At 39.8% G+C, this 27,969-nt stretch overlaps 2 protein-coding genes across 7 annotated transcripts in view; both read left to right on the top strand.

Moving 5' to 3' along the window:
• Positions 1-100: 100 nt before the first annotated feature.
• ampd1 lies at positions 101-15,745 on the top strand. 3 transcript variants are annotated; one of them, XM_039801728.1, is made up of 17 exons: positions 104-237; positions 1,717-1,728; positions 3,179-3,187; positions 3,951-4,116; positions 4,620-4,773; positions 5,935-6,100; positions 6,216-6,435; positions 6,769-6,898; positions 7,830-8,024; positions 9,827-9,958; positions 10,390-10,553; positions 10,783-10,909; positions 11,485-11,648; positions 11,815-11,935; positions 14,043-14,216; positions 14,619-14,729; positions 15,315-15,745. In XM_039801728.1, the coding sequence occupies exons 1-17, from the start codon at positions 216-218 to the stop codon at positions 15,468-15,470; spliced, it is 2,223 nt and encodes a 740-aa protein (XP_039657662.1). In that variant the 5' UTR covers positions 104-215; the 3' UTR covers positions 15,471-15,745. The 3 variants fall into 3 exon arrangements, with proteins under 3 accessions (XP_039657664.1, XP_039657662.1, XP_039657663.1); XM_039801729.1 differs by having other exon boundaries at positions 130-237; positions 1,720-1,728; XM_039801730.1 differs by lacking the exon at positions 1,717-1,728 and having other exon boundaries at positions 101-237.
• A 1,856-nt stretch (positions 15,746-17,601) lies between these two features.
• The window catches only part of dennd2c (DENN/MADD domain containing 2C), a 22,093-nt gene continuing 11,725 nt past the window's right edge, over positions 17,602-27,969 (top strand). The window contains exons 1-10 of one of the 4 annotated variants that reach the window (XM_039801726.1): positions 17,602-17,919; positions 20,366-20,530; positions 20,935-21,037; positions 21,288-22,384; positions 23,802-23,926; positions 24,958-25,040; positions 25,229-25,381; positions 26,321-26,399; positions 26,700-26,744; positions 27,598-27,785. In XM_039801726.1, the coding sequence (XP_039657660.1) occupies positions 21,486-22,384; positions 23,802-23,926; positions 24,958-25,040; positions 25,229-25,381; positions 26,321-26,399; positions 26,700-26,744; positions 27,598-27,785 (1,572 nt within the window). In that variant the 5' untranslated portion in view covers positions 17,602-17,919; positions 20,366-20,530; positions 20,935-21,037; positions 21,288-21,485. The remainder of the gene's footprint in view (positions 17,920-20,365; positions 20,531-20,934; positions 21,038-21,287; positions 22,385-23,801; positions 23,927-24,957; positions 25,041-25,228; positions 25,382-26,320; positions 26,400-26,699; positions 26,745-27,597; positions 27,786-27,969) is intronic. The other 3 variants (XM_039801725.1, XM_039801727.1, XM_039801724.1) reach the window with 3 other exon arrangements.

Raw genomic sequence — 27,969 nt, 5'->3', positions numbered from 1 at the left:
GTCAGGGAGTCCTGTGTGCACATAGACAACTTAAAATAGACTTAGACCCCCGTTACGTCTAGGCGTGTCCCAGGTTCTGGTTACACGTGAGAGGCAAAAGGAGCTTAATATTGCACAGACCAAGCACAGGGCTTCACACTTCCCTACTACAGTGGCCCAGTGGCTGACCACCATATTCCAGTCCTCAGGAAGCGTTTCACTGGAAGAGCGTCACCATGCCTAAAGTCTTAGTGCCAGGTGAGTATGGGCAGAATGACTCTTGGTTTGGACCATAGGTTTGGACGTGCACTCTCATCTATAGAAGGAGTGTTTGGATAGCATTTTCTAAAGGTTATTTTACATTGACACATGACTATAAAGGTGAACCGAGGAAGCCTTCACCAAAAGTGTATTCATTTTCATTTTTGTTATGGCAGCACATGAAAAACTAAAAATAAACGACTGTTCTGTCAAAATGCCACCCTCATGTCTGCTTTGTTGAGATTTATGGAAATAATGGAGTGAGAACTTCCAAAACTTTATTCAATTCAAAGCATATATGCTTTGAATGCATACTATGCATAATATTACAACCCTCACTGTGTGTAATATCCACAGTCACTTATGGTAATAAATTCCCATCTGTTGCCATTGTTACATTCTCCCTACAATGGTTGGCACTGACAGCTTTAATGACAGTTTCATCAGGGTTAAATTATTATAGTTCCAATAACAAGTCCATACTGACTAATATGTAGTCATCACAAGGCGCCATGGTCTCCTAAGAACTAAAAATCTTTGATGAAAATGTTTTTTACCTTTGGGATTTGTGTGATTCCAACGTCTTTCATGAGCTCAACTATAAGCATTTAAATTCATATTATAAAACTCAAGGTTTGTGTTTCAGTGCAGAATCTAGTGAGTGATTGAGTAGCAGCTGTGAAAATGTCAAGAGAGGATCTTTGATGGATATGATTTGCTAGCAGATTCTCCTGGGTCAAGTGTAACAGGAGATCAGGTCATGCTCAATTTGTACTTTTTTTTTTATTGTAGTTTACTTGAACGTGTAGTTCATCCCCAGTATAAAACACTCTATCATCACTACTATTATAAAGGCTGTAATGGTTGCTATTTATAGGCTTACCTTCACCAGGCACTGCTGGGCAACTGGCAAGTATATTGGCACATGATGCAGTTAAGAGGGTGACGAATAGAAATGCAATGGTCAAAACAGCTGCTGTCTGAAGAGCTAGATTTCACAACTAATACAATTAGGTGGTTGTAATGATTTAGCAGGTATTTGTGGAGAATATGTTTGACACTGTTTCCACTTGTTGCCATACTCTGATGTGGCTGCAGAGATTTAACGGCAGTGTTGTCGTGCAGTTCCATGCAGGCAGGTTTAACGATCTGCCGGAGCATGTGTGGAGAGCTGACAACAAATGTGTTCAAATTCAGATGAGTCTTATATTAAAGGCCAGTTTACCCAAATCCCAAATCAGCCATGCAGATATTTTTGATTTTATTTACTATATTTATTTTTATGCTGCAGCACAAAACTCAACAATGTCATAAAAACATTGTTTTCAACAACTGTTTTCTACTAAAGGAATAGTCCCAAAAAGACAGACAAGTCTCTGACTTCCATTTTATTGCTGCTTTGAGACATAACCACATTGTTTTGTTTCCCTCTAACCTGGACTGTCCCACCCTGACTGTGACTTTTTGCTCTCTCAGCAGAGGGAGGAAGTGAGTATGGAGCTGAGAAGTTTTGGGGAAGATGTGAAGCATTTCATATGCATGGTTTACTGTATAGATGTGATACAGTCACATCACCAAATATTCTTTCTCCGAAGCACATTTGAATGCAACCTAGTCATATGGATCTTGATAAATGAATGTCTATTCCATATGAAATGGAAAGCAATGGAATATAGTGAAAATGGACAGCATTTATTAATCTATTGTTCACATTCAATATCAGTTCTCTGGTTCATTATAATGTCTTTGTGCTATTTGTAATGTGTTTTGTTGCTTTACAAACAGAGCATCATCTTTAAAACTGAACTGAATGTGAACAGTTAAATTAATACATGACTTCTCCCAGGTAGATCAATGACTCTTCCACCATGGGAATGTTAGCAAAGCAGCACACAAACAAGACTGATTTTGACATTCAGACTTGTTTGAGCCATCAAAGGAATGCCATGCACACACAGGAAATGCATCTTCCCCTGCAAGGAGATGTTTAGAAATGGTAGCGGTGCAGTAATGGAATCACATTACGAGGGTATCCTGGATATCTGATTCCTAATGTGTTGCTTCACTGGGAGCACTGGGAGCACAGGGAACACTGGGAACACTGGGAACACTGGGAACACGAAATATTCTCTGCATGTGTCATGAAAATGCAATTACCAATTCTTTGTCCAGCTGCCGTTATTTCAAAAGTAACTGTAAATTCAATTTAACAGTCATGTTAAAATAATCCCACTTATCCATTCACCATAGAGCTAATGCATTGGACCAATGTCTCATTTCATCGCTCGTATCCTCAACATCTGCATGTATGTCTAAATTATATTCTGTTTTGTTAATAACTGATAATAGGGCTGGGCGACATTGGCCAAAATCTATCATCCTGATATAGGTCATTTCATATCTCAAAAACAATATGTATCACAATATAGCAAGTATTCTGGTCTATATGAAATAACCACATGGTAAAGCCTATTTAGTATACTTCTGTGTAAATAAATGACAAATGAAAAGTTCTAAGTATTTTTTCATTTTATTAGGAACTTTAGTGCAACATTAACATAACATGACAAGAATGGAAAATTTGTCCAACTTATGTAAATATTGCCGTAACGCAGTTTTACAGCAGATTTTTCGACATCGCGATAGAAACAATATAGGAAAAGATTTACACAATAGACATTTTGTATATCGTTCTGAGGATATTGTCACATCACCCAGCCCTAACTGATAAACGTTATAGTGCAGTCTCTGTTCCTAAAGTGTCATGTAATGTATTCATAACTTTGGCAGTTACATTTTGTCATGTATATACTGTAAAACACAGGAAAAGGGTTCTGTATGTATGTCATCCTAACACCTTTCTAACCAATGTTTTTCTAAAACTCTCTTTTTTGGGTTATATTCCGGTTGGTGCTACTTTATTGCTGGGCATTATCAGGTCCTCAGAGTAAGTATGGAGGGTGAGACATAGAACCCGAAATCTCTTTAGTCGTATGTGTGATACTGGAATTGATGTCTTAGAGTAGAACGCCTTGCCTCTTGGCTAGTAAGTGCATGTAACAGTTATAGTTTGATCTAGAGAGTAGATGGGCATCAAGCCACTTATGCTGTGTATTACTGTGTCATTGTGTTTCTTATGAACACTTGTTGAAGAACTGTTGTTCATAGCTTGGTTCATAACTCCAGTCATTATGGACCTTGACCCTTTTTCCTGTCATTTTTTCAACAACATTGAAAAATTCCAATCAAAATCATCTCACTTACATCCACATAAAGCCACTTACATCCTGACTGATGGGGTGCAAACAACAATAACATGCTAAATATACAACAAGAGATGATAAGAAAACTGGGTCTGGAGTTAAAATCATACATTTAAAAAGGCTTTACCATCTTGTATCTATATTTGTTGAGTGTACAAAACAGTGTTTTGTCAGTGCTACATCGCTGTAGTTCCTTTATGTGCATGGGACCAAACTGGCGTTGAAGACTTGTAGTGGCTGAGTCAATCTTTGGTCATGTATACAACGCATGTGCAGGTAATGTATGTGCCTTTATTACGTCATATTCATGCAGCATAAGTTAGCGCTCAAGAAATTCTGTTTGTGGCTCGCCTCATAGCCACAGCCTATTTAGTTAAGTGCTGCATGGTGATGATGGGAGCAGAATGCATTTCTGTTAACGGAATGAACCTTTGCTGTGCCTGACAGAGACCGATGATAAGATGCGGGCCTTCGCGGAACAGGTCTTTGCATCGGACACTAAAGCTGAGGACGCCCGTGATGAAATCTCAATGTTTGATGTGAATGAGGACTGTCCCATCATGCACCATGAGATGGCCCACCATCTGCACACTGACGATGATGCTGAGAAACGGTGAGAGGCAGGAGAATATTTATTGTCAGTTTGTGCTTGTGGCACAGCTAAATCATGTCATTCTCACTCATGTGGTTAGAAAATTATACATTTTAATGTTTTATATTTACTCTTGAGGGGAATTTGTTTAAGCCTGACATAGCCAGTTCAAATCCAAATGGCAATTAGTCTCAGTCTATCAGCAGGCATAGACCAAAATGCCTCTGAACCCAATTGGATAGACCTACAACCAATTAGAGAAATGAAGTACTGTGCCCCATCTCTTTGGTGACAAGCTTGACCAGTTGGTATATTAAAATTTTACGAAATTTGGTTGGAGTACGGAAATTAGAAAAAGCTTCAAGTGCAGTTGATTTTTTACGCATCTGCCAGAGCAAATAAATATGAGCTCACCGATTTGTCTGGTTCCCGGGCAAAATTTGTTTGGCTTTCACAACAAACATTTCAGAAATGTTGACAATGGATGAAGCCAACCATTAAACATCACCCCTCCTTATCCACAGAAAGAGGCACCAGCGCTCCTGCACTATGGCTGTGCCTGTTGCCGGTGCTCAGACAGCCGGTACCTCTATGGTGTCATTGGCGGTGGACACACCCACCTACCTGGAAGTGCCTGACTTCCAGAGAGTGGCCATCATTGGAGACTACGCCTCCGGGGTACTGTTCACTTTCCTCTTATCCAATTCAAATTCCCTAGTTGAACTTGGAGTAGCCTACTTTGATTGTCTTTTAAAAAAAAAATAATATCAGCCATCTTTTAGAATCACCTAGATACATCTTTGATGTAAAATCATCACAGTAAGTAGCAATCAAACTCATTGACTGGTGAACTACACTGTGAAAATGTTTTTTTAGTGTTCCCTTCATTTTTGTCTAAAAACCCCCAAATTTGAGTATTTGTTTTTATTATACTCCTCATTCAAAATGTAAATGTATGGAATACTATCCTTTATCATGGCTAGAAGTTGATGTGGATGCAGATTTAGAATTTCTCTGACTACCGGTATATGTGTCAATGGACTCAGGCCTACCATCAGCAATTGTGTAATTTTCCAAATTAGGCCCCTCATCCATACCCACTCCACCACCTTATGGCGTTTTTCCATTACATGGTACCTGCTCGACTCGCCTCGACTCTACTCGCCTCGACTTGACTCGACACACTGTGCGTCCGTTTTCCATTGCAGATTTTAGTACCGCCTCAGCGTGGCTGGTCATCATAGTGGCGCCACAGTAAACTGCCGTGACCTAACGCGACACACACACAACGTCAAAGGTGTGTTGTTGTTGCCACAGCCAGAAGACACATTTTGTTTCAAATGAAGCTGGAGGCAGCAAAAAAAAAAAAAAAACTCAGCTGGCTAAACTATTTAAAAATGGCGGGTTTGTTCAGGACACCTCCGTCTGTCGCTTTGACGTCACCTTTTGGTATTGAGAGTGGCCACAAGGCCTCCCTCTCACAGAGGCCCATGAATGGAGCTCATCTGAGAGCAGGCCCGGGTTTAAGTTTCATGATGCGTTTGATATGCAGGGAAAGAAACATTTTGAAGGAGCTGATTATTATTTCTGCTTTAGCCTACTCAAAACCTCACGTTTGTTAGGATATATTAACTGACAATCAAGCCTCCACCCCTTCCATCAAACAAATAAAAATCATTAATTAAATTATGTATTAAGGCTTTTGCATTAGTGGAGAGCTGGTGGATCATCTTGTTTTTGAAAGGAATGCCTCAAATGTTGCCATAGCTGCATATTATTGGAAGTTTTGCACAGCTGTTTTTACAGGTAACTGATAAATCTTTTATATCTCCTATTCAGGTCACCATGGATGACTTTGAGCTGTCCTGTAAGGGTCTGTACCGTGCCTTGAACATCAGGGAGAAGTACATGAGGCTGGCCTTCCAGCGCTTCCCACGGACGGCCTCCCAGTACATGCGTGAGATTGAGGGAGAGACCTTCAAAATTGAAGATCAGGTGCAGCCAGGTGAGAAGAAAAGGAGTTGAGGCTCAATAGGGTGATGGTGTTTACATAAATGAGCTTATGCAAGATGTTTTCAGTACCCTAAATGAGTAATTTGTATGTTACATCCATCCATCAGTCTTCATATCTCCTCCAAAGAACGGTGAAGACCCCTTTGATACCAAGAACCTGCCAAAGAATCTGGGATATGTTGCTCGTATGAAGGATGGTGTCATCTATGTGTACAACGATGCTGCAGCTGCTGACAAACATCAGCCCAAAGACCTGCCCTGCCCCGACTACAACACCTTCATCGATGACATGAACTTCCTCATTGCTCTCATTGCACAGGGCCCGACGTGAGTTGACATGTTGACTTTTAGAATTCGAATATCTCAGTTATGTCTGTTGTCCCTCCAGAATTGTACTCATATCCAATGTTTGTACAACCCAGATCTTTCAAAATGATGTCATGTGGATGACCCCCAGGGTTGACTGACTGTTAAGTAATTTCAGTTCTCAGTGTGTGGCCCTGGGGATCCACACAGGGGTGCAAGAAAGGTCAACAAATAACAATAACAAGACGCTTCAAATCAACATTTTCCTATTCTAAACACTGAAATATGTCTATCGGCCTGTGCATCACCTAACAGTGCAGCTCATGTGTTGATATGCTCCTCTTCGCTTTGCAGTAAGACTTACACTCACCGCCGCCTGAAGTTCCTCATGTCCAAGTTCAATGTGCATGAGATGCTGAATGAAATGGAGGAGATGAAGGAGCTGAAGTTGAACCCCCACAGGGACTTCTACAACTGCAGGAAGGTAACCACAAAAATAATTTAGCATGGAAACTGCTTCTAATTTAGCTTTAGAAAATAAAAGCTGAATAAAAAAGAACTAAATCAACCTTAACCCTATACGTCTTGCCAATTTAAGGTGGAGGGATGTAACAACAATGCATGTACTATGGGCACAGTTTCCACAAAGACTGGGTTTTAAGGATAACTACATGTAAAATAAAGTGGAATCTTGGCATTGTTCCTCCATTGACTGATCTGAAAATCTTTACATTGACTTTAATGGAGGAGCATGTACCGTAGATCTTAGAAATGTAGGCAACAGTCAAATTGAATGATTGTCTGGTGTTATGTCAAAACACACTTGTTAATACAGAAAAATACAGAAAAAAAGTAATTAAAGAGTCAACATTGTCAGTGTACTAAAACATTTTTATAAAATTAAGTTTCATCATGTATTTCAAATACATTCATATGTAAATGATGAGTCTCTATACATTTGAATTTTAAACTTATATTTCCCACTTAGTTTGCTGTCCTTGTCCTCACTTGCCTATGCCATGCAACTTGGGTGTATCTTTAGCCCCCTCTTGTGACCAAGCAGAGTTATTACATCACATAAACCCAAAACCTGTGATGCACTAATAATAATAATTTATACATCCCACAAGGGAAATTGCAATGTTTCTCACTCTGTTGTTATTATTATTATACATATTACACACAGGCCTGAATTACACACACATGCTCAGTACCTATACATTCGGTGCCTTGCTCAAGAGCACTTTGGCAAGGTCACCCAGGAGGTGAACTGGCACCTCTCCAGCTACCAGTCCACCACCATACTTTCATCCGTATGGGGACTTGAACCAGCAACCCTTAGGTTTCCAACCCAACGCCCTACTGACTGAGATACTGCCACCCCTATTCATCATGTCTTCTCTCTGACATTCTAGGTGGACACCCACATCCACGCTGCCGCCTGCATGAACCAGAAGCACTTGCTGCGCTTCATCAAGAGGTCTTATCGGGTTGATGCTGAGCGCATCGTGCACAAACTTAAGGGGAAAGAGGTCACCATGAAGGAGCTCTTTGAGTCCCTTAACCTGCACCCTTATGACCTCACTGTGGACTCCCTGGATGTGCACGCTGTACGTGACTCACTTGTTGGAACATTTGTGGCTTTAGATGTGAACAGACATAGCTTCCAATTGATTAACCATGTTACATTACATGTCATTTAGCTGACACTTTTATCCAAAGCGACTTACAATTAAGTGCTTTCAACCCTGAAGGTTCAAACTCCAGACAACAAGTAGTAAATGCAAGTACATTAGCTTTAAATAAGTAAAACTACAAAGAGCCATATGAAAGTGCAGCTTCAAGAAATATATATATATATATATATATATATATATATATATATATATATATATATATATATATATATAGAAAGGGACATATCCTTCTGATGTTATGCAGCATGTATCTTCACGATCGGGTAGTTGCAGCAATGTTGGCAGTGAAGGAGAGTTGATTGTCAAGTGTCACACCCAGGTTTCTAGCAGTCTGGGTGGGGGCTTCCACAGAATTGTCAATTGTTATAGTCAGGTCTTGAGTAGGAGAGCCCTTCCCTGGAAGGAAAAGGAACTCAGTCTTGTCAAGGTTGAGTTTCAGATGGTGTGTGGACATCCAAGAAGAAATGTCAGTCAGACAGGCCGAGATATGTGCTGCTACTTTAGTTTCCGACTCCGGGAAAGGAGAGAATTAATTGGATGTCATCTGTGTAACTGTGATAAGAAAAGCTGTGCGAATGAATAACAGACCTGAGAGACTTGGTGTGCAGAGAGAAGAGGAGGGGACCCAGGACTGATCCCTGAGGAACCCCAGTTTTCAGTGGGCTAGGTTCTGAGGTAGATCCTCTCCAAGTTACCCGGTAGGTTTGGTCTGTCAGGTAAGATGTGAGCAAAGAGAGCGCAGAGCCCGAGGCACCCAGATCCTGGAGTGTCGAAATTAAGAACTGGTGGTTCACTGTGTCAAAGGCAGCAGAAAGGTCCAGAAGAATGACGACGGAAGAAAGAGAGGTTGCTCTAGCGATGTGAAGCTGCTCAGTGACAGCAAGTAGGGCAGTTTCTGTTGGGTGGCCAGCCTTGAAGTCAGACTGGTGGGGATCAAGAAGATTGTTCTGGTGGAGATAGGTAGAGAGTTGATTATAAATTGCATGCTCAAGAGTTTTGCGTAGAAATGGAAGAAGGGAGACGGGTCTGTAGTTATTTACCTCAGACGTGTCGAGTGTTGGTTTTTTGAGTAGTGGGGTCACTCTTGCCTCTTTGAGGGTGTCAGGGAAACAGCCAGTTGACAAGGAGATGTTGATGAGATGGGTGAGGAAAGGAAGAAGGTCAGGAGCAATTGACTGGAGAAGGTGAGAAGGGATAGTATCAAGGGGGCAGGTGGTTGGGTGGGCGGAGGTAATCAAAGTAAGAATTTGATTTGGAGATAGAGGGGTGAAGGAGGAAAGAATACTGGATGTGATGGATGTAAAAGAATAACCCCAACCCTGACTGTGTTAGAAAGCATCCAAGTGGTATTGATTTTCTAATTGTAAGTACACCTATACTGAGGAGTTTCAGATATCAAAAAAGTAGCTGAGAACAACGGTTAAAGGTTTTATGTTAGAAATCAATTTTTTGGTGTTGTAATTGTCGGATTATATATACTGGTAGACAATGCAATAAATATATTAATTAAAAAATTCCACAATTTAAACATTTAAAGAACATCTTTAAAATATAATTTCCTTATTCACTTTTTTTGGATAACGACTACTTACAGATTTTTAAAGCCATTCTTGCAAAATTTGCATTTAGAATTAATCATTGCTATTGTCTCATCCCCTCAGTCAAACTTCCGTGATCTAAATCACTTTTCTTTTCTCTTTGTTGTGACTCTGAAGGGAAGACAAACCTTCCAGCGTTTCGATAAGTTCAATGCCAAGTACAACCCTGTAGGAGCCAGTGAGCTGCGTGACCTGTACATGAAGACAGAGAACCACATCGGTGGAGAGTACTTTGCCACCATCATCAAGGTTAGTTTCTATATAAAAAAGAATAGATAAAAAAACATCACAGATTACAAATTTGTTTTTGGTGTGAAGATGGTGTGTAACAAAAATATGACATAAAGATTAAACAATACACATACGTAGACAAACAATTGCAGACAGTCACAGACAATATATACAGCAGTTATGTTAAATGTTGGTGTGATTGAAGATTGAAAGTACAAATGTGCAAACCATATATTGGGTAAGTGTGTGTATGGATGGTGTATGGATTTATTAGATTTTTTTCTTGATAATATAGATAATGATGCAATATGGTAAGCCAGCATCCTAGATAGAGATATTATACAGCTTTCTGTTTTCTATTTAGCAACCTACTAATTTTCCACATGAATCATCTATTATGTACTGAACATCATATTATCTAAGCCTGATTTGGCCTTTTTGTAAACCAGGAAGTAGCCAGTGACCTGGAGGATGCCAAGTACCAGTATGCCGAGCCGCGTCTGTCCATCTATGGCTGCAACCCCAGTGAGTGGCACAAACTCTCCAGCTGGTTTGTCAAGAACAGAGTCTTTTCTCCAAACCTCAAATGGATGATTCAAGTACCCAGGATCTAGTAGGTTTTCAATCTTTCTTAGATCATTTATTTTATGCAGTTTCACCCTACTGTGAGACAGAGGGGAAATAAAAATTATAGTTTCGACTTTATATGATGTTAAAGAAAAATGCTATTTTACTCCCATGTAAGCTTGAAAATATGCTTACATATTGAGATATGAGAGTAGCTAGAAAGATGATTAGAATTAATATTTTAATGAATCTGTTTTGTCCCTCTTCTATCTTAGTGACATTTTCAGAGGCAGGGACTTTGTGCCCCACTTTGGCAAGATGTTGGAGAACATTTTCCTTCCTGTGTTCCAGGCCACTATCGACCCACAGACCAACCCAGAGCTCAGCGTCTTCCTCCAGCATGTGAGTCGCAAACAGTCACAAAAAGCATTCATACTGTAGGTCACTGGGATGATCGTAACAATTCAGACATAACAAGATACCAAATCGAACCTTGGTAAAAGGACAGATTTCCCTCGCATTAATTAGGGACTGTGTTAAAAGTTACTGGGGTAGGAATTTGTGCTGAATCTTATTTTTTATTTTATTTATTTAGTTGAAAAAACCCTCTTCAGCATTATCAATTTATTCTTTGGACCATCCCGTTAAAAAAACTGCAATACCCTCCCAAAATAATGTATTTCTGTCAAACATAATAGTGAAATATATATATATATATTTGTGAACATTCCCTTAAGGATGTAGTTGTGGGATAAATGACACAACATGTACCTGAGACATGTTGACAAGACAAAGTTGACATATCCAGACATGTGGATAGCAAATTAATAGACCACAAATGTCTGCTGAAATGTAGTCATACTCAAAGGACGGTAAGCCGTTTTTCACAGTTACCTTTGTCTAAAGACCCAAGGATAACTTCCAGAAGAGAGGCCTCTGTTCCCTGTATGATTAACCGTTGGCATCCTGGTGTGTAGGTGACCGGTTTCGACAGCGTGGACGATGAGTCCAAGCACAGTGGTCATATGTTCTGCACTAAGAGCCCCAAACCAGAGGAGTGGAACCACAACAAGAACCCCTCCTACACCTACTACATCTACTACATGTATGCCAACATCGCTGTGCTCAACCAGCTCCGCAGGTCAGTAACTTTGTGTCTGCGCGCACACATTTGTCATTTTTAGTATTAGTACAGAAATATGATAATTATAATAAAAAAAATTTAACAGTGTTTTTTTCACCTCAATTACAACTTTATATATGTCTCCTTTCCATAGTATAATACTTGTTTATCTTCTGGTTTCCAGACAGAGGGGGATGAACACATTCACGTTCAGGCCTCACTGTGGTGAGGCCGGTGCCATCACCCATCTGCTGGCTGCCTTCATGACTGCTGACAACATCTCTCACGGCCTCAATCTCAAGAAGGTCAGTCCTCTCTTCACTTACTGTAAATCAACACTTTAATTTAGCAGCACTCCTACATACAGTCACATACAGACACATGATCAAGCATCAGTTCAAGGTGTCAGACTGTGTTCTGTAAAGGGACCACAAGGTTTCCATTGTCCTAAAGCATAATATGACATTGAATGACACACACACACATACACATACATACATACATACACATACATATACATATACATATACATATATATATATATATATATATATATATATATATATATATATATATATATATATATATATATATATAAGACAAAATGGGCGCAAGTCTTTATCTGGTTTGAGGTTGAGGTTAAAAAAAAAATTTGCACATGTTAAACAAATTATGATAATACACTAGAATATATAATGTATTCAAAAGTCTGTATGAAAACTATATATTTTGTTGTATCCTCGTTTTTCCTGTCCCAATGGCATCACTATTTTATGAATGAAACATGGTGGAGAAACGTAACAGTGCTGATAACTCCTCTGTATCAAAAAAGAAAGTAAGGCTCTATCTTGAGAGTTAGTTTTTTTTTTGGGGGGGGGGGCTCAGCTTTTCTTAGACATGAGTAGAGGGGGCGCCAAGGAAAAAAGGTTGGGAACCACTGTCCTAGAGGTTTGCTTATGAGCAGATAATACTGTACATGAAATGATACCTTTGTTGATGAATGGGAAGCCAGCCAGCCAGAGACAGCTCTGTAGTCAACATCACATTTACAGTGTTGCAGTATACAGTATAATAATATATAATATTAAATATAATAATAATAATAATAATAATAATAATAATAATAATAATAATAATAGTAAAGCTAACATTTGTTTATCAAAATGTGTTTACTATTTTGTTTTAATTTGTATAAAATAAAAGGAAGACAAAAAACAAAGCACAGTAGGTGAAGGACAATATTTAAATGTGCCAATAAGAAACCAAAAATGATATATGAAAAAAAAAGAAAAGAAAACTGGAATTAAAACCCTGTTCTGCTCAGCATAGCCAATACCACCATTCTCTACAACCACCGTAGCTGGAAGTTGAAAGCGTTTTCTCATTTTGTCTTTGAATGCATCAGACAAGTCAGGAAGTGAAATATGCTCCATTATTATTTTCCTATACCAAGCAGAGATTGTGAGATCCATTGAAGTAAAATATTTTCCTTCCGCAGAATGTCAAGACATTTCATTATCTGAGATGTACATTAGTGATGTACATGCTAGGAATACCAAGAAAAAAATATATAATGGAATTTGAATTCAAGCTCAATTTCTTACATGTTCTGTTCATTATATACAAAGCATTTTCACAGTTGTTTGACTTCTGGGAGCTTAGACGTTGTGTAACTTTTTTTTTAAGGCACAATGGAGAGGTGCCGGCACTATATTTGGAAAGATGATCATGCGATAAATGCACTCTGTGTAGTGTTTTGAGTTGTAATGCTCTACTCCGATTACAGCTTTTTTTTTTTTTATTGTTCCAATAATCTTCCTACACATCTTCTGTAATCTCTACACCCAGTTCCCTCTCCGATTTCTGTCCCAGCTCCCACATTCAAAAAACTGAGATATTAAAACTAATTAACAAAGTTTTTTCATGATATAATCTCTTATCTGAAAGTCCTAATAGATGTTCTCTCTGAAAATATCATATTTTACATCTGATTAAAGGGCATAAGGATCCCATTCTCAAAGAGGTCCCAGATGGTATAAATATTTTTTAGGCCAACTGTTTGAAATCTGGATCTAAAGTGGGTGTTATACTGGATCTTCCTTAGTACATTGTACTGCTATGCAGGTCTTAGCTGTAATGCTATCGGGTTATCTTTAACTGATTTCAGGTTGTTTTTTTAAAGATAAAGTTTGTAAGGGGATATCTGGAGTACTGCACAGATAATAACGTAAAGTGCAATCTTTCTCTGAGTGTCAGGCATGTTAATACATTACTTATTGCTGGTTTTGCCTGCTTTATTGTCAACAATAATAGTCAAAAAACATAAAAATGCCAGGCCTTGACAAATAATGACATAAGTTGACTGAACCGGATCTTGTAAACTGATCATATTTATCAATCTTCCACCACCAGAGTCCTGTGCTGCAGTACCTGTACTTCCTGACCCAGATCCCCATCGCCATGTCCCCTCTCAGCAACAACAGCCTGTTCCTGGAATACGCCAAGAACCCGCTGCTGGAGTTCCACAAGAAAGGCCTTGTGGTTTCTCTGTCCACCGACGACCCCATGCAGTTCCACTACACCAAGGTCTGAGCACATGGAGATAGCGGACAATGGCGCATACTGTGCTGTGTATGATGACTATTGTATTACATCTACAGATGAATGCATTTAGTTTTTGTATTCACGCTGTACAGGCAAAGTCATTTGAAGCGCACTCAAATGTTTTTTTCCTGTTTATATGCATACAATTCATGTTCATTCAATGCATGAACATGCATTGAAAGCATATAAACCGGTGTTATGCCATACAGAGCATGAAAGTGAATTGCATATACACATACTACAAAAAAATCTGTTAATCGCAAATGTATGTACTATAGCTGGTGGGAGCTGTGTCTACAAGGTCTCTTTTGAGCCTCTGTAACTTGAAGTACAGTAGGAGTGATCCAAATATCAGAGTGTAAGTCTTGGCCTTTATGTCCAAAGGAACCCCTGATGGAAGAGTACGCCATTGCAGCCCAGGTCTTCAAGCTCAGTACCTGCGACATGTGTGAGATCTCCAGGAGCAGTGTTCTGCAGAGCGCCTTGTCTCATGAGGTAACACCCTGATAAAGAGACACATGTGGTGATGCTTTGTTGACTTTTTAATTCAATTCAATTCAATTGTATTTATAGTATCAAATCATAACAAGAGTTATCTCAAGAAACTTTACAGATAGAGTAGGTCTAGACTACACTCTATAATATACAAGGACCCAACAATTGTAGTAATTCCCCCAAGAGCAAGCATTTTAGAGTGACGGTGGCGAGGAAAAACTCCCTCTCAGGAAGAAACCTCTTGGTAGACGGTGTCTGAAGGTGCCGTTTGGGGGTGTGATAAATAGTGGCAATAATAGTCACAATAAAAGATAATGGAACAGTGACTAGAAATAGTAGTTTTAGGAGTTTTAACACATTTAATAAAATTACCCGTAAGATTTGTCTTTCTTTTTTATATTGGCAACATTGTTGGGGCAAAACAGTAATTGTAGATATGTTTCTGGGCGTAAAAGCTTAATGTTATATCCTCTCAAAGACACACAGATTCTATCTTCACCCCATACAGGCTGCTCTTAAATCAAAGAGATTACACATCATGTTCCACATAGAGAAACATGCTTGTGTTTGTCTTCTGTGTTCCAGGAGAAGGTCCACTTCCTGGGTAAAGACTACTTGAAGGAGGGTCCAGAGGGCAACGACATCCGTAAGACCAATGTGGCTCAGATCCGTATGGCATATCGCTATGAGACCCTGTGCTATGAGCTCAACCTCATCAAGGAGGGTTTAAAGTCTGAGTAAACACTCTCAAATCCCACTTACACCCAATAAAACTCATCTCTATTGTGAAAAGTTTCCACATTTGTTTTTCACAGTAACAATTGAATCTTAAAGGAACTCACCTTCTAACACACTGATGTTCTCTCCTTTAGAGGAAGAAACATTTTGCTAAATGTCATGACTCTATAACATCTGAACACAATGTCCAATTGACTTGTACACTGCAGTCTGTGTATTCCACGAGGAGAAACAACATGTATAAGAATGAAAGGAAATAAAATCTGAAATAACAAGTGCCTTTGTGTGGTAGCTTCCCCATTGATGCATTTTGTAATGTTATCAGTGAGTGGTGAGTGTTGTACTTTGAGAGCAAAGATTAACCAGAGTCAAATTCCTTGTTTGTTTACGCAAACCTGGCCAATAAAGCTGATTCTGATTCCGATTACATTGCAACATTGTTTTAACAGCAGGATCTTATCTAGTTGTGTTGATTTTGTGATTTGGCAGAGCTAATGCTCATAAACTCTGACCAGTAAGTTGTAAATGAGACTTGATATGCACTCTTATTTGGCGCCTTGTTTATTTTACACTGTGTACCAAAAGTAGTTTTCTGATGGCTGTTGTTTCCTTTAGAAGTTTAGATGCATGGACATTTAGCTGTATCAGCAGAATGAAGGGAAAAAATGTGCATCAGTCATGCAAATTTAATAAAGTTATTAGTCTGAGTTGTTGCATAATGCATCACTTTTACCATTAGTTATTGACTGAGCCTCCATGATGTCTACCATTTCCCACAATGTCTACCATTTCCCATGAAGACACACAACATCAAAACTGGGATGGCAAAGTCAACATTTTGCTATATCTTAGCTGGATAGAGTTCACAAATAGACCTTGTTCCATGGATGATGAAGTCTATGGTTTCTTTGAAAGTCTAAAGGACAAAATTACAGGGGTTGTTCAAGACTAATACTTTAATACTACTAATAGCCTACTTTTAGCTTATATAGTGTTGTGGTCCACGGTTTAGGCTACCTGAAATAACTGAACACTGCTCTGAGTCTGCTCCAGTCCAGTGTAGGGTTTCAAAATTCTGGTTCTGCTGCAAAATAGACATTTATTAGACTTTGACATTAGTTGGAGTCAGGCGAACTGAATAAACAAATGGGTGCTCACAACAGTTTCAACGCTGTCCATCCATAGGTCCATCACTTGCACGCGCCGCGACATAACATCTCGTTACTTTATAAATGAAAGCAAAGTCCAAGTTATATTTATTGACTCGTGGAGTCGCGCAGGTGCAGCTCATAACAGAGTGCCTATATTTCCCAGGACACTTGAAGACAACAGTATTTATTCATCGTTGACAGCTGCAGCGGTTGATGTGATGACGTCTTCTCTTTTGGCTCGGGAGGATTCAACCAAACTTTCTCACAGTCACTCTGCGTCAAGCTCGACAGAAATACCCCAAGTAAAACAGGAAGTCAAATGACTTGCCTAGAAAATTGGTGTAGCTAAGTTAGAAATAAGACAGATATGGAATGAGTCTACGATGACTTGTGTACGAAGTAGGTGGGCAGGTCAGTTTTGGGCAATGTTAGGCTGATATTGCCTCTGACAGGCAAACAAATAAATAATAATAAAAAAAACATTTCCACCACTATTGTCGAAAACCTCAAACAGTGTGGATTTACTTTGAATTGGTACACTGTGTAGTCCATAGCAATTGATCACTGAGATACTAGCTAGACTTTGTGCATCAAGACCTTATTCTCTATTGATTGTGATGCAGTAGATTGGATACACACCTGTTCTGCAACTTCTTCTTCTTCCTCGCCTCATGACTTGGCATAGGCGTTTCCAAACTTCAGTGACAGGTCATAATCACACATTAAAACAATAAACCAGAATAGCACACACAATTCATCTGCAGTTTTTAATGAAATAATACATTTGCTTTTAAAACATATAAAAAGATAAGACTGGCAATATGTTAGCAAATATATATAAATGGAAAGAACACAAAAACGGAGCTTTTTATCGTGCGTTTACAACTTTTTGTGTAACGTCACTTTGAAAACTGAAAATTTTTTACGGTTGGAAAGGAAAGATTTTATTTTGGAAGTTATAACCGGAAGTCATATATTTCCTGGTTGACTTGACGCAACTGTCCTGAGAAGGAGGGCCAGGAGTTCTGCTTTACTTTTCTCTAGTCTATGCACACTTTCTTTGTTGTTATGTGTAGTTATTGTATAGCGAGCAAGTTTTAATTCCTCAATAGAATCCATTTTCTAACAATAAGTTACCAATTACTTACGCCTGGATTTATTCAGTCTGCTAACGTCAACCTCTCCTCGGTTTGAACGATGTGAGCGAGTGTAACGTTACTCGGATTTGATTTGTTTTTCATTTTATCGAAAGAAAATGAAGAAAGCACATACGTTGTGCTCATTATTTTAAACAACAAGGGGTAAGTCACGAGACATGTAGCTGGTGTATGCATCTTTCCATGTGGTGTTATGGTAGTAGTATTGTTCTAATAACATCTCACACAACTCCTCTGTCTAGTGTCTCTCTCTTCTAGTTAACGCTAGCTAGCAATATCCGTTGAAGTAAGAAGAGTAGCTATGTTGCTGCATTAACGTTAACGTTACCCAGTTGCGGTCCGTCTTTTCTTTGCGGTTTTTCTCCATGAAGTGAAAAGTTGCAGTTATGTTTTAATTTAAGTATCAAGCATATTTTTCTAACAATATGTCAAGATGTTCAATTCGGCATGCCTCCAATAGTTTAAACGGTCATTTACTTTTTAGTGCAATTTAACAGACAACTGAATAAGTTTAATCAGCTGGTAAGCAGCGAGCAATGTGAACCATAGACCGTAGTTTATATCAGTTAGCTACTTATTTCGGCCTTTCGTTAAGGCCAAATTACAGCAACTGTTATTTGCAATAAGGAAGACCATTTCAAATGTATAGCTATAGTTTTGAAGAGTGGTTGGCAATATATTTTCTTTCTATAACAGAACGAGGGCAAGTTTTTCTCTCCTCCTAGATCTATCTCCATTGTACTTTCTGCAGTAAAGTCATTGATTATCTACCTACACACAATAAGCAGCAATAACAGGAATTAATCAAGCAATTCAGCTCGCAGAGTTAGCTAAAGCCATTGAACCTTAATGCAGAGTACAGCTACTACATGGAAATCTTCTGCAGGTGTTGTCAAATGTATAAAAACCAGTTGAGTTAATGAATAACTGACTATAACTGAAAGCATATGGGATGTACAGTACAGGCCAAAAGTTTGGACACACCTTCTCATTCAATGCGTTTACTTTTTATTTTCATGACTATTTACATTGTAGATTCTCACTGAAGGCATCAAAACTATGAATGAACACATATGGAATTATGTACTTAACAAAAAAGTGTGAAATAACCGAAAACATGTCTTATATTTTAGATTCTTCAAAGTAGCCACCCTTTGCTTTTTTATTAATAAGGGAAAAAATTCCACTAATTAACCCTGAGAAAGCACACCTGTGAAGTAAAAACCATTTCAGGTGACTACCTCATGAAGCTCATTGAGAGAACACCAAGGGTTTGCAGCGCTATCAAAAAAGCAAAGGGTGGCTACTTTGAGGAATCTAAAATATTAGACATGTTTTCAGTTATTTCACACTTTTTTGTCAAGTACATAATTCCATATGTGTTCATTCATAGTTTTGATGCCTTCAGTGAGAATCTACAATGTAAATAGTCATGCAAATAAAAAGTAAACGCATTGAATGAGAAGGTGTGTCCAAACTTTTGGCCTGTACTGTATTCCACTAATACCCTCAGAGAAAAGGGTTTAATCAGCACCAGGGTCAGTGAATTGATTTGCATTCATTTTGTGCTGAAGCTCTTCAATTTGATGACACATTTGCATACATGTTTTGATAGCATAGCTGTCTTGGTCTGAATTTATGGAAGAATGTGGAGACAACAAATGATGGAACTTGTCATGTTAAAGTGGTCTATCACTCTTTCACTGGCACTGTCAAAATGAATGTTTGGTTGCACACAAACTGTTCTGGTGGCTGGTGATGGATCAGTCATTTTCAGGCACTTAATCTTGGTGTGTCCTTTTTACGCTGGCATTTAGCAAACCCACATTTTTCTTTTATTATAGTTTCAACTGTCACTGCTGATGGTAAGCCACAGTCATACAATACCTCACCTACAACTTGTTGTGGCATGCACACTTCTGAGGGCGTTTTGTGGTGGTTTTGAAGGTGCAATTAGATTTGATTTAGCTGCCAAGTGATGACGGGGTACATGAGCTTCATGGGTTGCCTTCTGTCTGGTTTCTATGTAGATGAGTCAGTGAGTTTTACTAAAAAATACAATATACCTTTCTGCGGAGTTAACAGCCTAATAAATGTCTGTAACCGGCTAGTAGCTGGTATATTTCTGTATTTCAAAGACAATGTTTGATTACCATCACAGAGTTTGAACATAGATGATCCAAATATAGCTCAAATCAGTGGTTTCAAGTGGGTGCAAATCTCTCTGAACCCATAATTATGGATAGTCTGCTGATCCTTCTTCCTGCATCTCAGGAAGTGCAACTCAGGCCTTCCTGTACAACATACCGCACACAGACAAATAATGCAAGTGGGTCAGTTTGGGAGTTGCATTGTCATGGCGTGGTCTGGCAATGATTGAGCAGCATTCCAGCGCACACATACATTTGATTTAGGTCAAGCCAAACAAAGGCGTCACTTGCAAGACTGACTGACTGACCGACTGTCTCTGGTTCAATTTATTCCCCGACCCCCCTCTTGTACAGCTCTGCAGGAATGCAGCTCATAGCGTTATGATCATGAGCTGTGCAGTGGAATTTTACCATGTCTCCCCTTCTCCACATTCTCTCAGCCTCGGTCCTAATGTGCAACGTGTCCAAATGGTTTGGTTCCAGCAAGCCAGGAGCTGCTGTACAAGAGTGTACAGTGACTGCATTGATGTCGACTCAGGGAATAGGAGTCAGGGTGGATGCCGCTGCAGAACTTTACATCAACTCTCAATGTTTGATTGGATTTGGTGAGAGGGAGCAAAATAATAGATTATAGCTCTATACCATGTACATATTCTAATCCAAGCACAAAGACATCAGTTAATCAGACTCTTTAGCCTCTGTGTTTTAATTTGTATCTACGCTCACGACACATCAGCTCTCTTGTGTCTGATAAATAGCTTAACCATTTGAGGAGCTTTATTCCACTGCATATACAGGTGTGGTTAAAATGTTTTCCATCATTCACCTAATTGTCACTTGCTTTTTATGTTTGCCTTGAGAATCATGTGTTTTCTTGCCTCTAAAGCTCTTTAAAAATCACCTAAAAAGCGCATTCTTCCCCGTCATCTGAAAGACAGCTTTAGATAAAGAATACTAAATTAGATTTAATGCTTTGTTTTTTATCATTGTGCGTTCCGTATTTGGCCAGCTATGCTGTTAAGGATGACAGCTACAGAGAAGACAGAATTCCCATGGGGATAAAAGGAGGGTCGGGGCGGCTCAAGACGCAGACACGGCAGCAGAAATCTGCGGTAACCTTGTTCCTATCACTGTCTTTCCTTATTCTTACTGGATTTATTTTTGGAAACCGACCCTGACAGGGGCCTGTCCTTCTCTCTGTCCCTTCCTAACAGTTTAAACCGCTTCAGATGTGTGCTTCTTCAAAAGCAACTGTGTCCTCCTGTGTTGTCTCAGTATCCCTTGACCCTGCGGTGTGCTGTCTGGACTTGTTTTTAAGTGCAGTGATTGATGAGTGATTTTTGTGTCTTGTCTTCTTTTCAGGTTGTTTACAAAGAGCCAGGGGACAATTACACTCTGCTACAAGAAGACTCATAAAGACCTAAAGGATCAGTTACAACCATACATCTTTTGGCGCTCCTGCTTTAGCGTATAATTTCTGGATTAATTGACAACAGATTACAGGGCTTTGCCTGTCTGTCTTTGTAAAATCCCTGATGCATTCACTTGCCCCCTCTCAACATGCTGGCTCTGAGGCAGGAGCAGGGCAGGCGAGGGGGTGGTGAAGTTGATCACCTGCAGAAAGGGTCCACTGTGGCTTGGCAGGGCTGCCAGTCAGGAAGGTCCTCTTCTCACGAGAAGGGCATTAACATCAGGGAGAAGATCTCCCAGTGGGAAGATCGCAATCAGCAGGGCAGCAGCCAGAATGCCGGGGTGAAAGCACATCCTCCGACTGTATCCCAAACTCTATCTGGAGATGTTCTGGGCAACGAATGTTCTAACGAGGGATCGAGAGGTGGACTTCACGCAAAACCCAGCCTCTCCAAATCTAATAGTTTGGGTTTAGATTTTCGGGAATCCCTAGCACAAGCTGGACATGGTGTGGTTGGCAGGAAGTCAGAACCTCTGCAGAAATGTTCCACTGAATTTTTAACCACAACACCAGGAAATAAACCACTCGCAGCACAAATGTTTGCATCTCCCAGAGTGGAGGCTAACACGGCTGACTCTACAGGTAAACGAATCTTCACTGCTAACGGCGTTCAAAAAACGGATCGCATCGTGGATGTTGAAGTAGTTTCTAAACCTCTACCTCTATCAACTCATGACCAAGAAGTCAACATGCCTGCTGGAAACTTCTACACTTCACGGGGTTTCTGGCGTAAGCTTGAAGGGGACAGACTGCTCTGGGAGAAAGGCAGGGAGTCTTCAGGAGCTCAGCCTCCTCCCAAACCTCTGCGGACATTCCAGTATCGGGGAGCCAACAACAACAACACGGGGCACACAGTGTGGCGGGACAGCAGATCCCCTCATAACCACTCCAACGTGAGGACTAACAGGGTAGCCCACCCACCTAGCTTCCCACCTCCTCCATGTCCTGTAGCAAAGACTAATGGGCTTTCAAGGCATAAAAAGAACAGGTGAGTCAATGCACTAAAAGCAGAGAACAAATAACTTAAAACTTTGTGTTTGTGTTTTTATTTGATCTGAATCATAATGAGCTCCTGCTGACATAATAAGGAAATACACAACAAACACTCTGCTTTAGACTCTGGCTAAAATGGAGAGTTTATTAAATATGTTAAATTTTTTTATTTTTATTAAGTTTATTAAAATAGTCGACACTGTTTTTAGGACAGTTTTGTGGAGGGCCAGAGTCTAATTGTTGGCTGGGGTCCAGGTGTGATGTCACATGATATCTGGCAGCATTGTTCTCTATTGTCTGGATGTGGCCTAGTTCCTCAGCAGCCACGGGTCCAGGGTCATCATCTACAGGCACGCACACACCCTCTCACACTCGCTCTCTCTCATTCGATGGAGGCTTAGCAAAACAAGACATACACACAGCCCTCCTGCCATGCCTTCACACAGTTGGCAATGGCATAGTTCTAGAGTACATGTGTCAAACTCAAGGCCCGCGGGCCAAACCCGGCCCCTTGTAGATTTTAATCCGGCCCGCACATCAATTTAGGTTCTTCATAAATTTTGGCCCACCTAAGTTTTTATCACTTTTTTTCAATGCCTTTTTCCCCCTGTTGTTTTGGTTGCTTTTGGGATCTTTTTTGGCGATTCTTTTCTATGATGGCTAAGAATTTTTTTTTTTACTTTTTGGGGGTTTTTATGTTGACCAAACTGTGAGTGAGAAGACTATATGAGACGTGCAATAATACAGTCACAGATATTTGACTTTTTCTCTTAAATAAAAGCATGTCAATAAACTCTACATGTCCGGCCCTTGGTGCGATTCTCTTTTTCCAGTGTGGCCCTTAGTGAAGTTGAGTTTGACGCCCCTGTTCTAGAGGGCTCCTTGTTTACTAACTTCAGAGTAAGTCATTAGCTGTCATTCATTCTTGTGCAGTATACAATTCCTCCATGGGGCTAGGTATTGCATCACACATCATGTAACAGTCTCTGTTTCAGCACGTGTGTAAAATCAAGTAGCAAAAAAAACATAAATAAATAAACAAAACGTGCACTGAACTTGTAGCCAGAACCTAGATCATAGTAAATTAGCTCTAATTAAACGACCTAATTTTTACTATGACAGCTGACATTGTCATATTGCCAACTGCTATCTCTATCTAAATCCGGTCATACTCTTTATTTATTTCTTATTTTTTTTACATTTTAAACAATGTTTGTACCAAATGTCATTTCCTTTCATGAACGTTTATCACACTCTCACTGTCTCGCTGTGTTTGATATCAACATAAGGAATGTTGCGGTGAGATGCTGACTAAACCTAAGACAATAGAGTGAACAATAGTATGGTGGCTATCTTTAGGGAAGCAGCCAGGCCCCTCTTTTTCACTGCCTTCCCTTCCCTCCCTACCACAGGAAGTCCTTTGAGTACGAGGATGCGGCGCGTCTGACTACGAAGCGAGGCACGATGGGAGGCGAGGAAACGCAATCGGGCCTTTACCATGCCTACTCTGACGACAATATTTATGAGGACATCGTTTGTAAGTCAAATACCCTGTCACATATAAACGGAGACATTGTGGAGCTGATTTTAAATGAACTTCTGGAGCTTTTGATCATTACTCACTGTCTGGCTGTCATAAATTTTAAAACGCTTAACTTAGCACGTGTTTTGTTTAAAAAGAGACAAAGACAGGAAGTCATTAAGACTTGGGTGACAGTCATTGGTTGAATGTACAGTTCCAAATCTTAAATGCTCCGCTTAGAACTTTATTTTATTACCATAACAGAGCCTGTTAAAGAGTGATGCTGTACAGAGACCAGTGAACTAATCAGGAAAAGCCATTGAAGAGCATTTTGAAAAAAAAAAAGCCTATACAAGGGTCCTTTTCCACTTCTGGTTTCCCACAGATCTAACGGTTTACGGAATATTATGATATTTTGAGAGTTGTATTCAAGATTGAGCACAACCGTACAATATAGTGATTTGTAATAAATCAGGTAGACAGATAGTTTAAAAAAAATAAAATAAAAAATAAAAAATACATTGCTTTTTCGACTTCTGCGTCAGCCATTGCAATTAAGTAACAGCCAACGGTAGACCCATCATGGTACTGCTAGAGGTGCAACAATTAGTCGATTTGTCGATCAACAGAAAATTTGATTAATTGTTGCTTTCAAGCAACAATGTAACATGTGCTTTTATTTGTTATATCTGATATCCAATTGATAACTTTGGGGTTGGGACAGTTGGTGGAATAAAACTAGAAATTCAACATTGCCTTGGTCCTTACAAAAAATTATACACGTAGTGTTTCACTATTTTCACATTTAATGGACAAAATGATTAATCAAGAAAAAAATATATCGATAATTATATATTGATAATTAAAATAATTGTTAGTTGCAGTCCTTTATGAATTCATATTCATTGAAGTGGCCATAAATAATAATAATGAATAATCATTAATTTGCTTTTATATAAAGTACCTTCTTAAAAGCAAGTGTGGTGAAACTTTCTCCTGATAAAAACATCCAGTCTTATCTTTCCCATCCATCACTCTTTCCCCAGGTGAAGTGACCCGAGATGACCCCTATGAGGATGTCAAGCTATCTCCCATGTGTCTCCCTATTGCAAGGCCTCACGGCCCAAAGGTAAAAAAAAAGAAAAGATATACCATCTACGTATGTCTCATTTTCACACTATGGAAGTATTTTTCAGTAGTTGTTAATGGGTGTATCAATCACTGCCTAACCTGAGATTCTAAGGGAGGAAGTATTGCAGTTTGATACCATGTAATTACCTAAAACCAAGCGAGGACTCTGCACTTCTTGTCTTCCAGCTGCCTCCTAAACCTCAAACGTTGCAAGGCTATGCTGGCAAAGTGGAGAGGAGCAGGTTCCAAACATTAGCAGCTTCCAAATCACTTGCAGACACTCCAAAACCAGCTACACCCCAGCGTGCAAGCACTCAAAAAATACAGAGGACACCTCAGGTAAATGATACATGCATAATTTCATTAGTCGCTGTATTTGGATACAATGGTTGACTGAGATGTTTTGTTTTTTTTTATGTTTCCCTATGGTACACAAACAAAGTGGCATGTTATCTGTTGAATGGTGAATCATGTGTCATGTGGGATAGAACAGAAGGGGGTGTGACTTGTTGAGCAGGAAGGAGAGGACGCTGAAAGAAATAGATAGTGGTAGAGCAACATGTATGCTTCATAAATTTGGACAGAACATAAATTTGAACATATGACTTATGGCAGAGGGAAAAGCGTGGACAGGGAGGAACTTTAATGATGAGGTACAGTAATAAAACCGGTATTAACATATATCTATAAAGGTGAGGACTAGAAAAGGATTCTAGCTAAGATGTCCTTGTTGACCTTGTTTTCCATTATGTAACTTTTAACAAATAGTTTTGAATAAATAGCCGGAATAGTAATAATATAACATAACATTTGGTTATGTTATGCTTAAACTCTTTTAGATCACATGTTAAACAATGAAAATGGGCATAGACATAACACCTCATTATGTATTTTTCTTCTTAATAACCATTATCTTAGTAGGGGCATTTTTACTTTCTTTCGATACAAGTTTGCCTCCTCAAGTGGCAGTGTGTTGTGTGTCCTCTTAAAGATAAGTTTCAGCTTCCTGTATGTGCCTGTTTGTTTTTTGAGCGCCAACTCTGTGTATTAACGCAGGGCCTTCGTTGACTTGAGTCCACTACCAAATACTCAACTGCGTTCTTTCAGGGCATTAACGGAAGAATGCAGGAATGTAAGGTTAAAAAAAAATGCTGGATATCTATAATATAATTATGTTCTTAGTGGCTGTTATACCATGATTCCCTGTAATCATGATTCTATAATGGCTGTGAAATTATGGGGCTGGCAAGTTACCTGAGTGTGTGTTCTACTACACAGTACGTCAACAAGATTGAGACCATCTTTGACGACAAGCGAGGGAGAAAGAGAGTAAGGAACCAGGGACTCTCAGTGCGAGGTAAAACGCATGCATGCATGCATGCACGCACACACACACACAACACACACACACACACACACACACACACACACACACAGACTGTCACAGATGTCACTCACATCAACACTTCAAAAAGATTAAGTTGAGCCTCTTGGTGGAAATACCCAGCTTTTGATGGTACACGCAAGGCCAGCTGCAGCAGGCGAAGCCGCTGATTATGAAACAAAGGCTGACTGTCTGCACCGGATTATTGGCCCTCAAGTCTTTTCCATTACTCTGCTTCTCCCTAATCTCTCCCTCCTCTAATTCAATCAACAGAGGAGACCAGTGGGACAGAGAGTGACCCTGAGGACAACACCAAAGGTATCTCCATAGAGTTAATTGGCCCTATCTTGCACCCGGCGCAGCGCAGTGCAAAGCCCGACGCAAGTGTCTTTGCTAGTTTAAGACCGATGCAGTTGTCAATTTCCCGTCCAGCGCCCACGTAGTTTAAATAGCAAATGCACCTGCCCCCATCTTTGCGCCCCATTGGTGTGCTGGTCTTACAGGAAGGTATGTTGAGGTGAATTCTTGGCGTATTGCTATCTTGAGGCAGTGGGAAGTGATCGCGCCAGTGACCAACAAAAACCTGGTTATTTTAACAGCAAATTAGTAAACTGCGCCTAGGCTTATGCACAGTGCATGCACACTATGCTTGTTACACACACACAGGGAAGCGCAGCAGCACACAAACGAAGCAAAAGATTACAAATAAAAATATAACGGTGCAAATCCGCAATCATAATAGCACTGCGCCAAGGTACAAACGCGCCTGGCTTTTAAAGGGAATGGGAGATGACACTCTGATTGGTTTATTGCATGTTACGCCCAAAACACACCTATGAATAAATGAAGACACTAACTACAACCCTTTTGAACCATGCACACTGACCCTTTTTTCCGCCATCAAACTAGCAAAAGTGGATTTGGACACGGCCTAAACGCACCTGCGCCATGTGCTTCAAGCCTTGCGCTTAGATTGCTAAAATAGGGCCAAATATGTCTGTAATGTCCCTTTATGTTAAGTTTGGTTTTCAGGTTTAAGTTTAGAGGTAAGTCTTCTTGTATGAAGTAAGAAATCCTAGTTTTATCAGTCAGTATTTATTATTGACACTCCCACTGGATGGGATATGTCCCAGGACAAGCATTTACCATAGTCTCCTTGTGTGGTGTCCAGCAGGCTCCAGGAGATCAGTTTACATCCAGTCTACACTGAAACGTCGGCCAGGCTACCGCACCCTGGAGAGAGACCTGATCCAGCTGCAGCAGCAGCAGCTTTTCCAGATCTTTGTGGTGGTGTCACTGAGAAAAGGCCCCCCAGGAAACACCTACTCTCCTGAAATCACACAGCAGTTCCCCAAACTGGTAAGAAGAAGCTTCTAACATAACTCAACCCTTTTTTCTAGGCAAAGGACATACATGCGCTTTGATCATAACTGAATAATTCTATGTCCTAAATATAATCTTGTTTGGCAAAATTAAAGGAAGATGATTCTTATCTTAAGTGGTGAGGAATCCTTTCAAGGGGATTTTCTCCGGTTTACATAAG

The sequence above is a fragment of the Perca fluviatilis genome, chromosome 5, assembly GCF_010015445.1.
Source record: "Perca fluviatilis chromosome 5, GENO_Pfluv_1.0, whole genome shotgun sequence".
Lineage (NCBI taxonomy): Eukaryota > Metazoa > Chordata > Actinopteri > Perciformes > Percidae > Perca > Perca fluviatilis.
The sequence above is the reverse complement of the archived record's forward strand: the minus strand, read 5'-3'. Positions and strand labels throughout refer to the sequence as shown.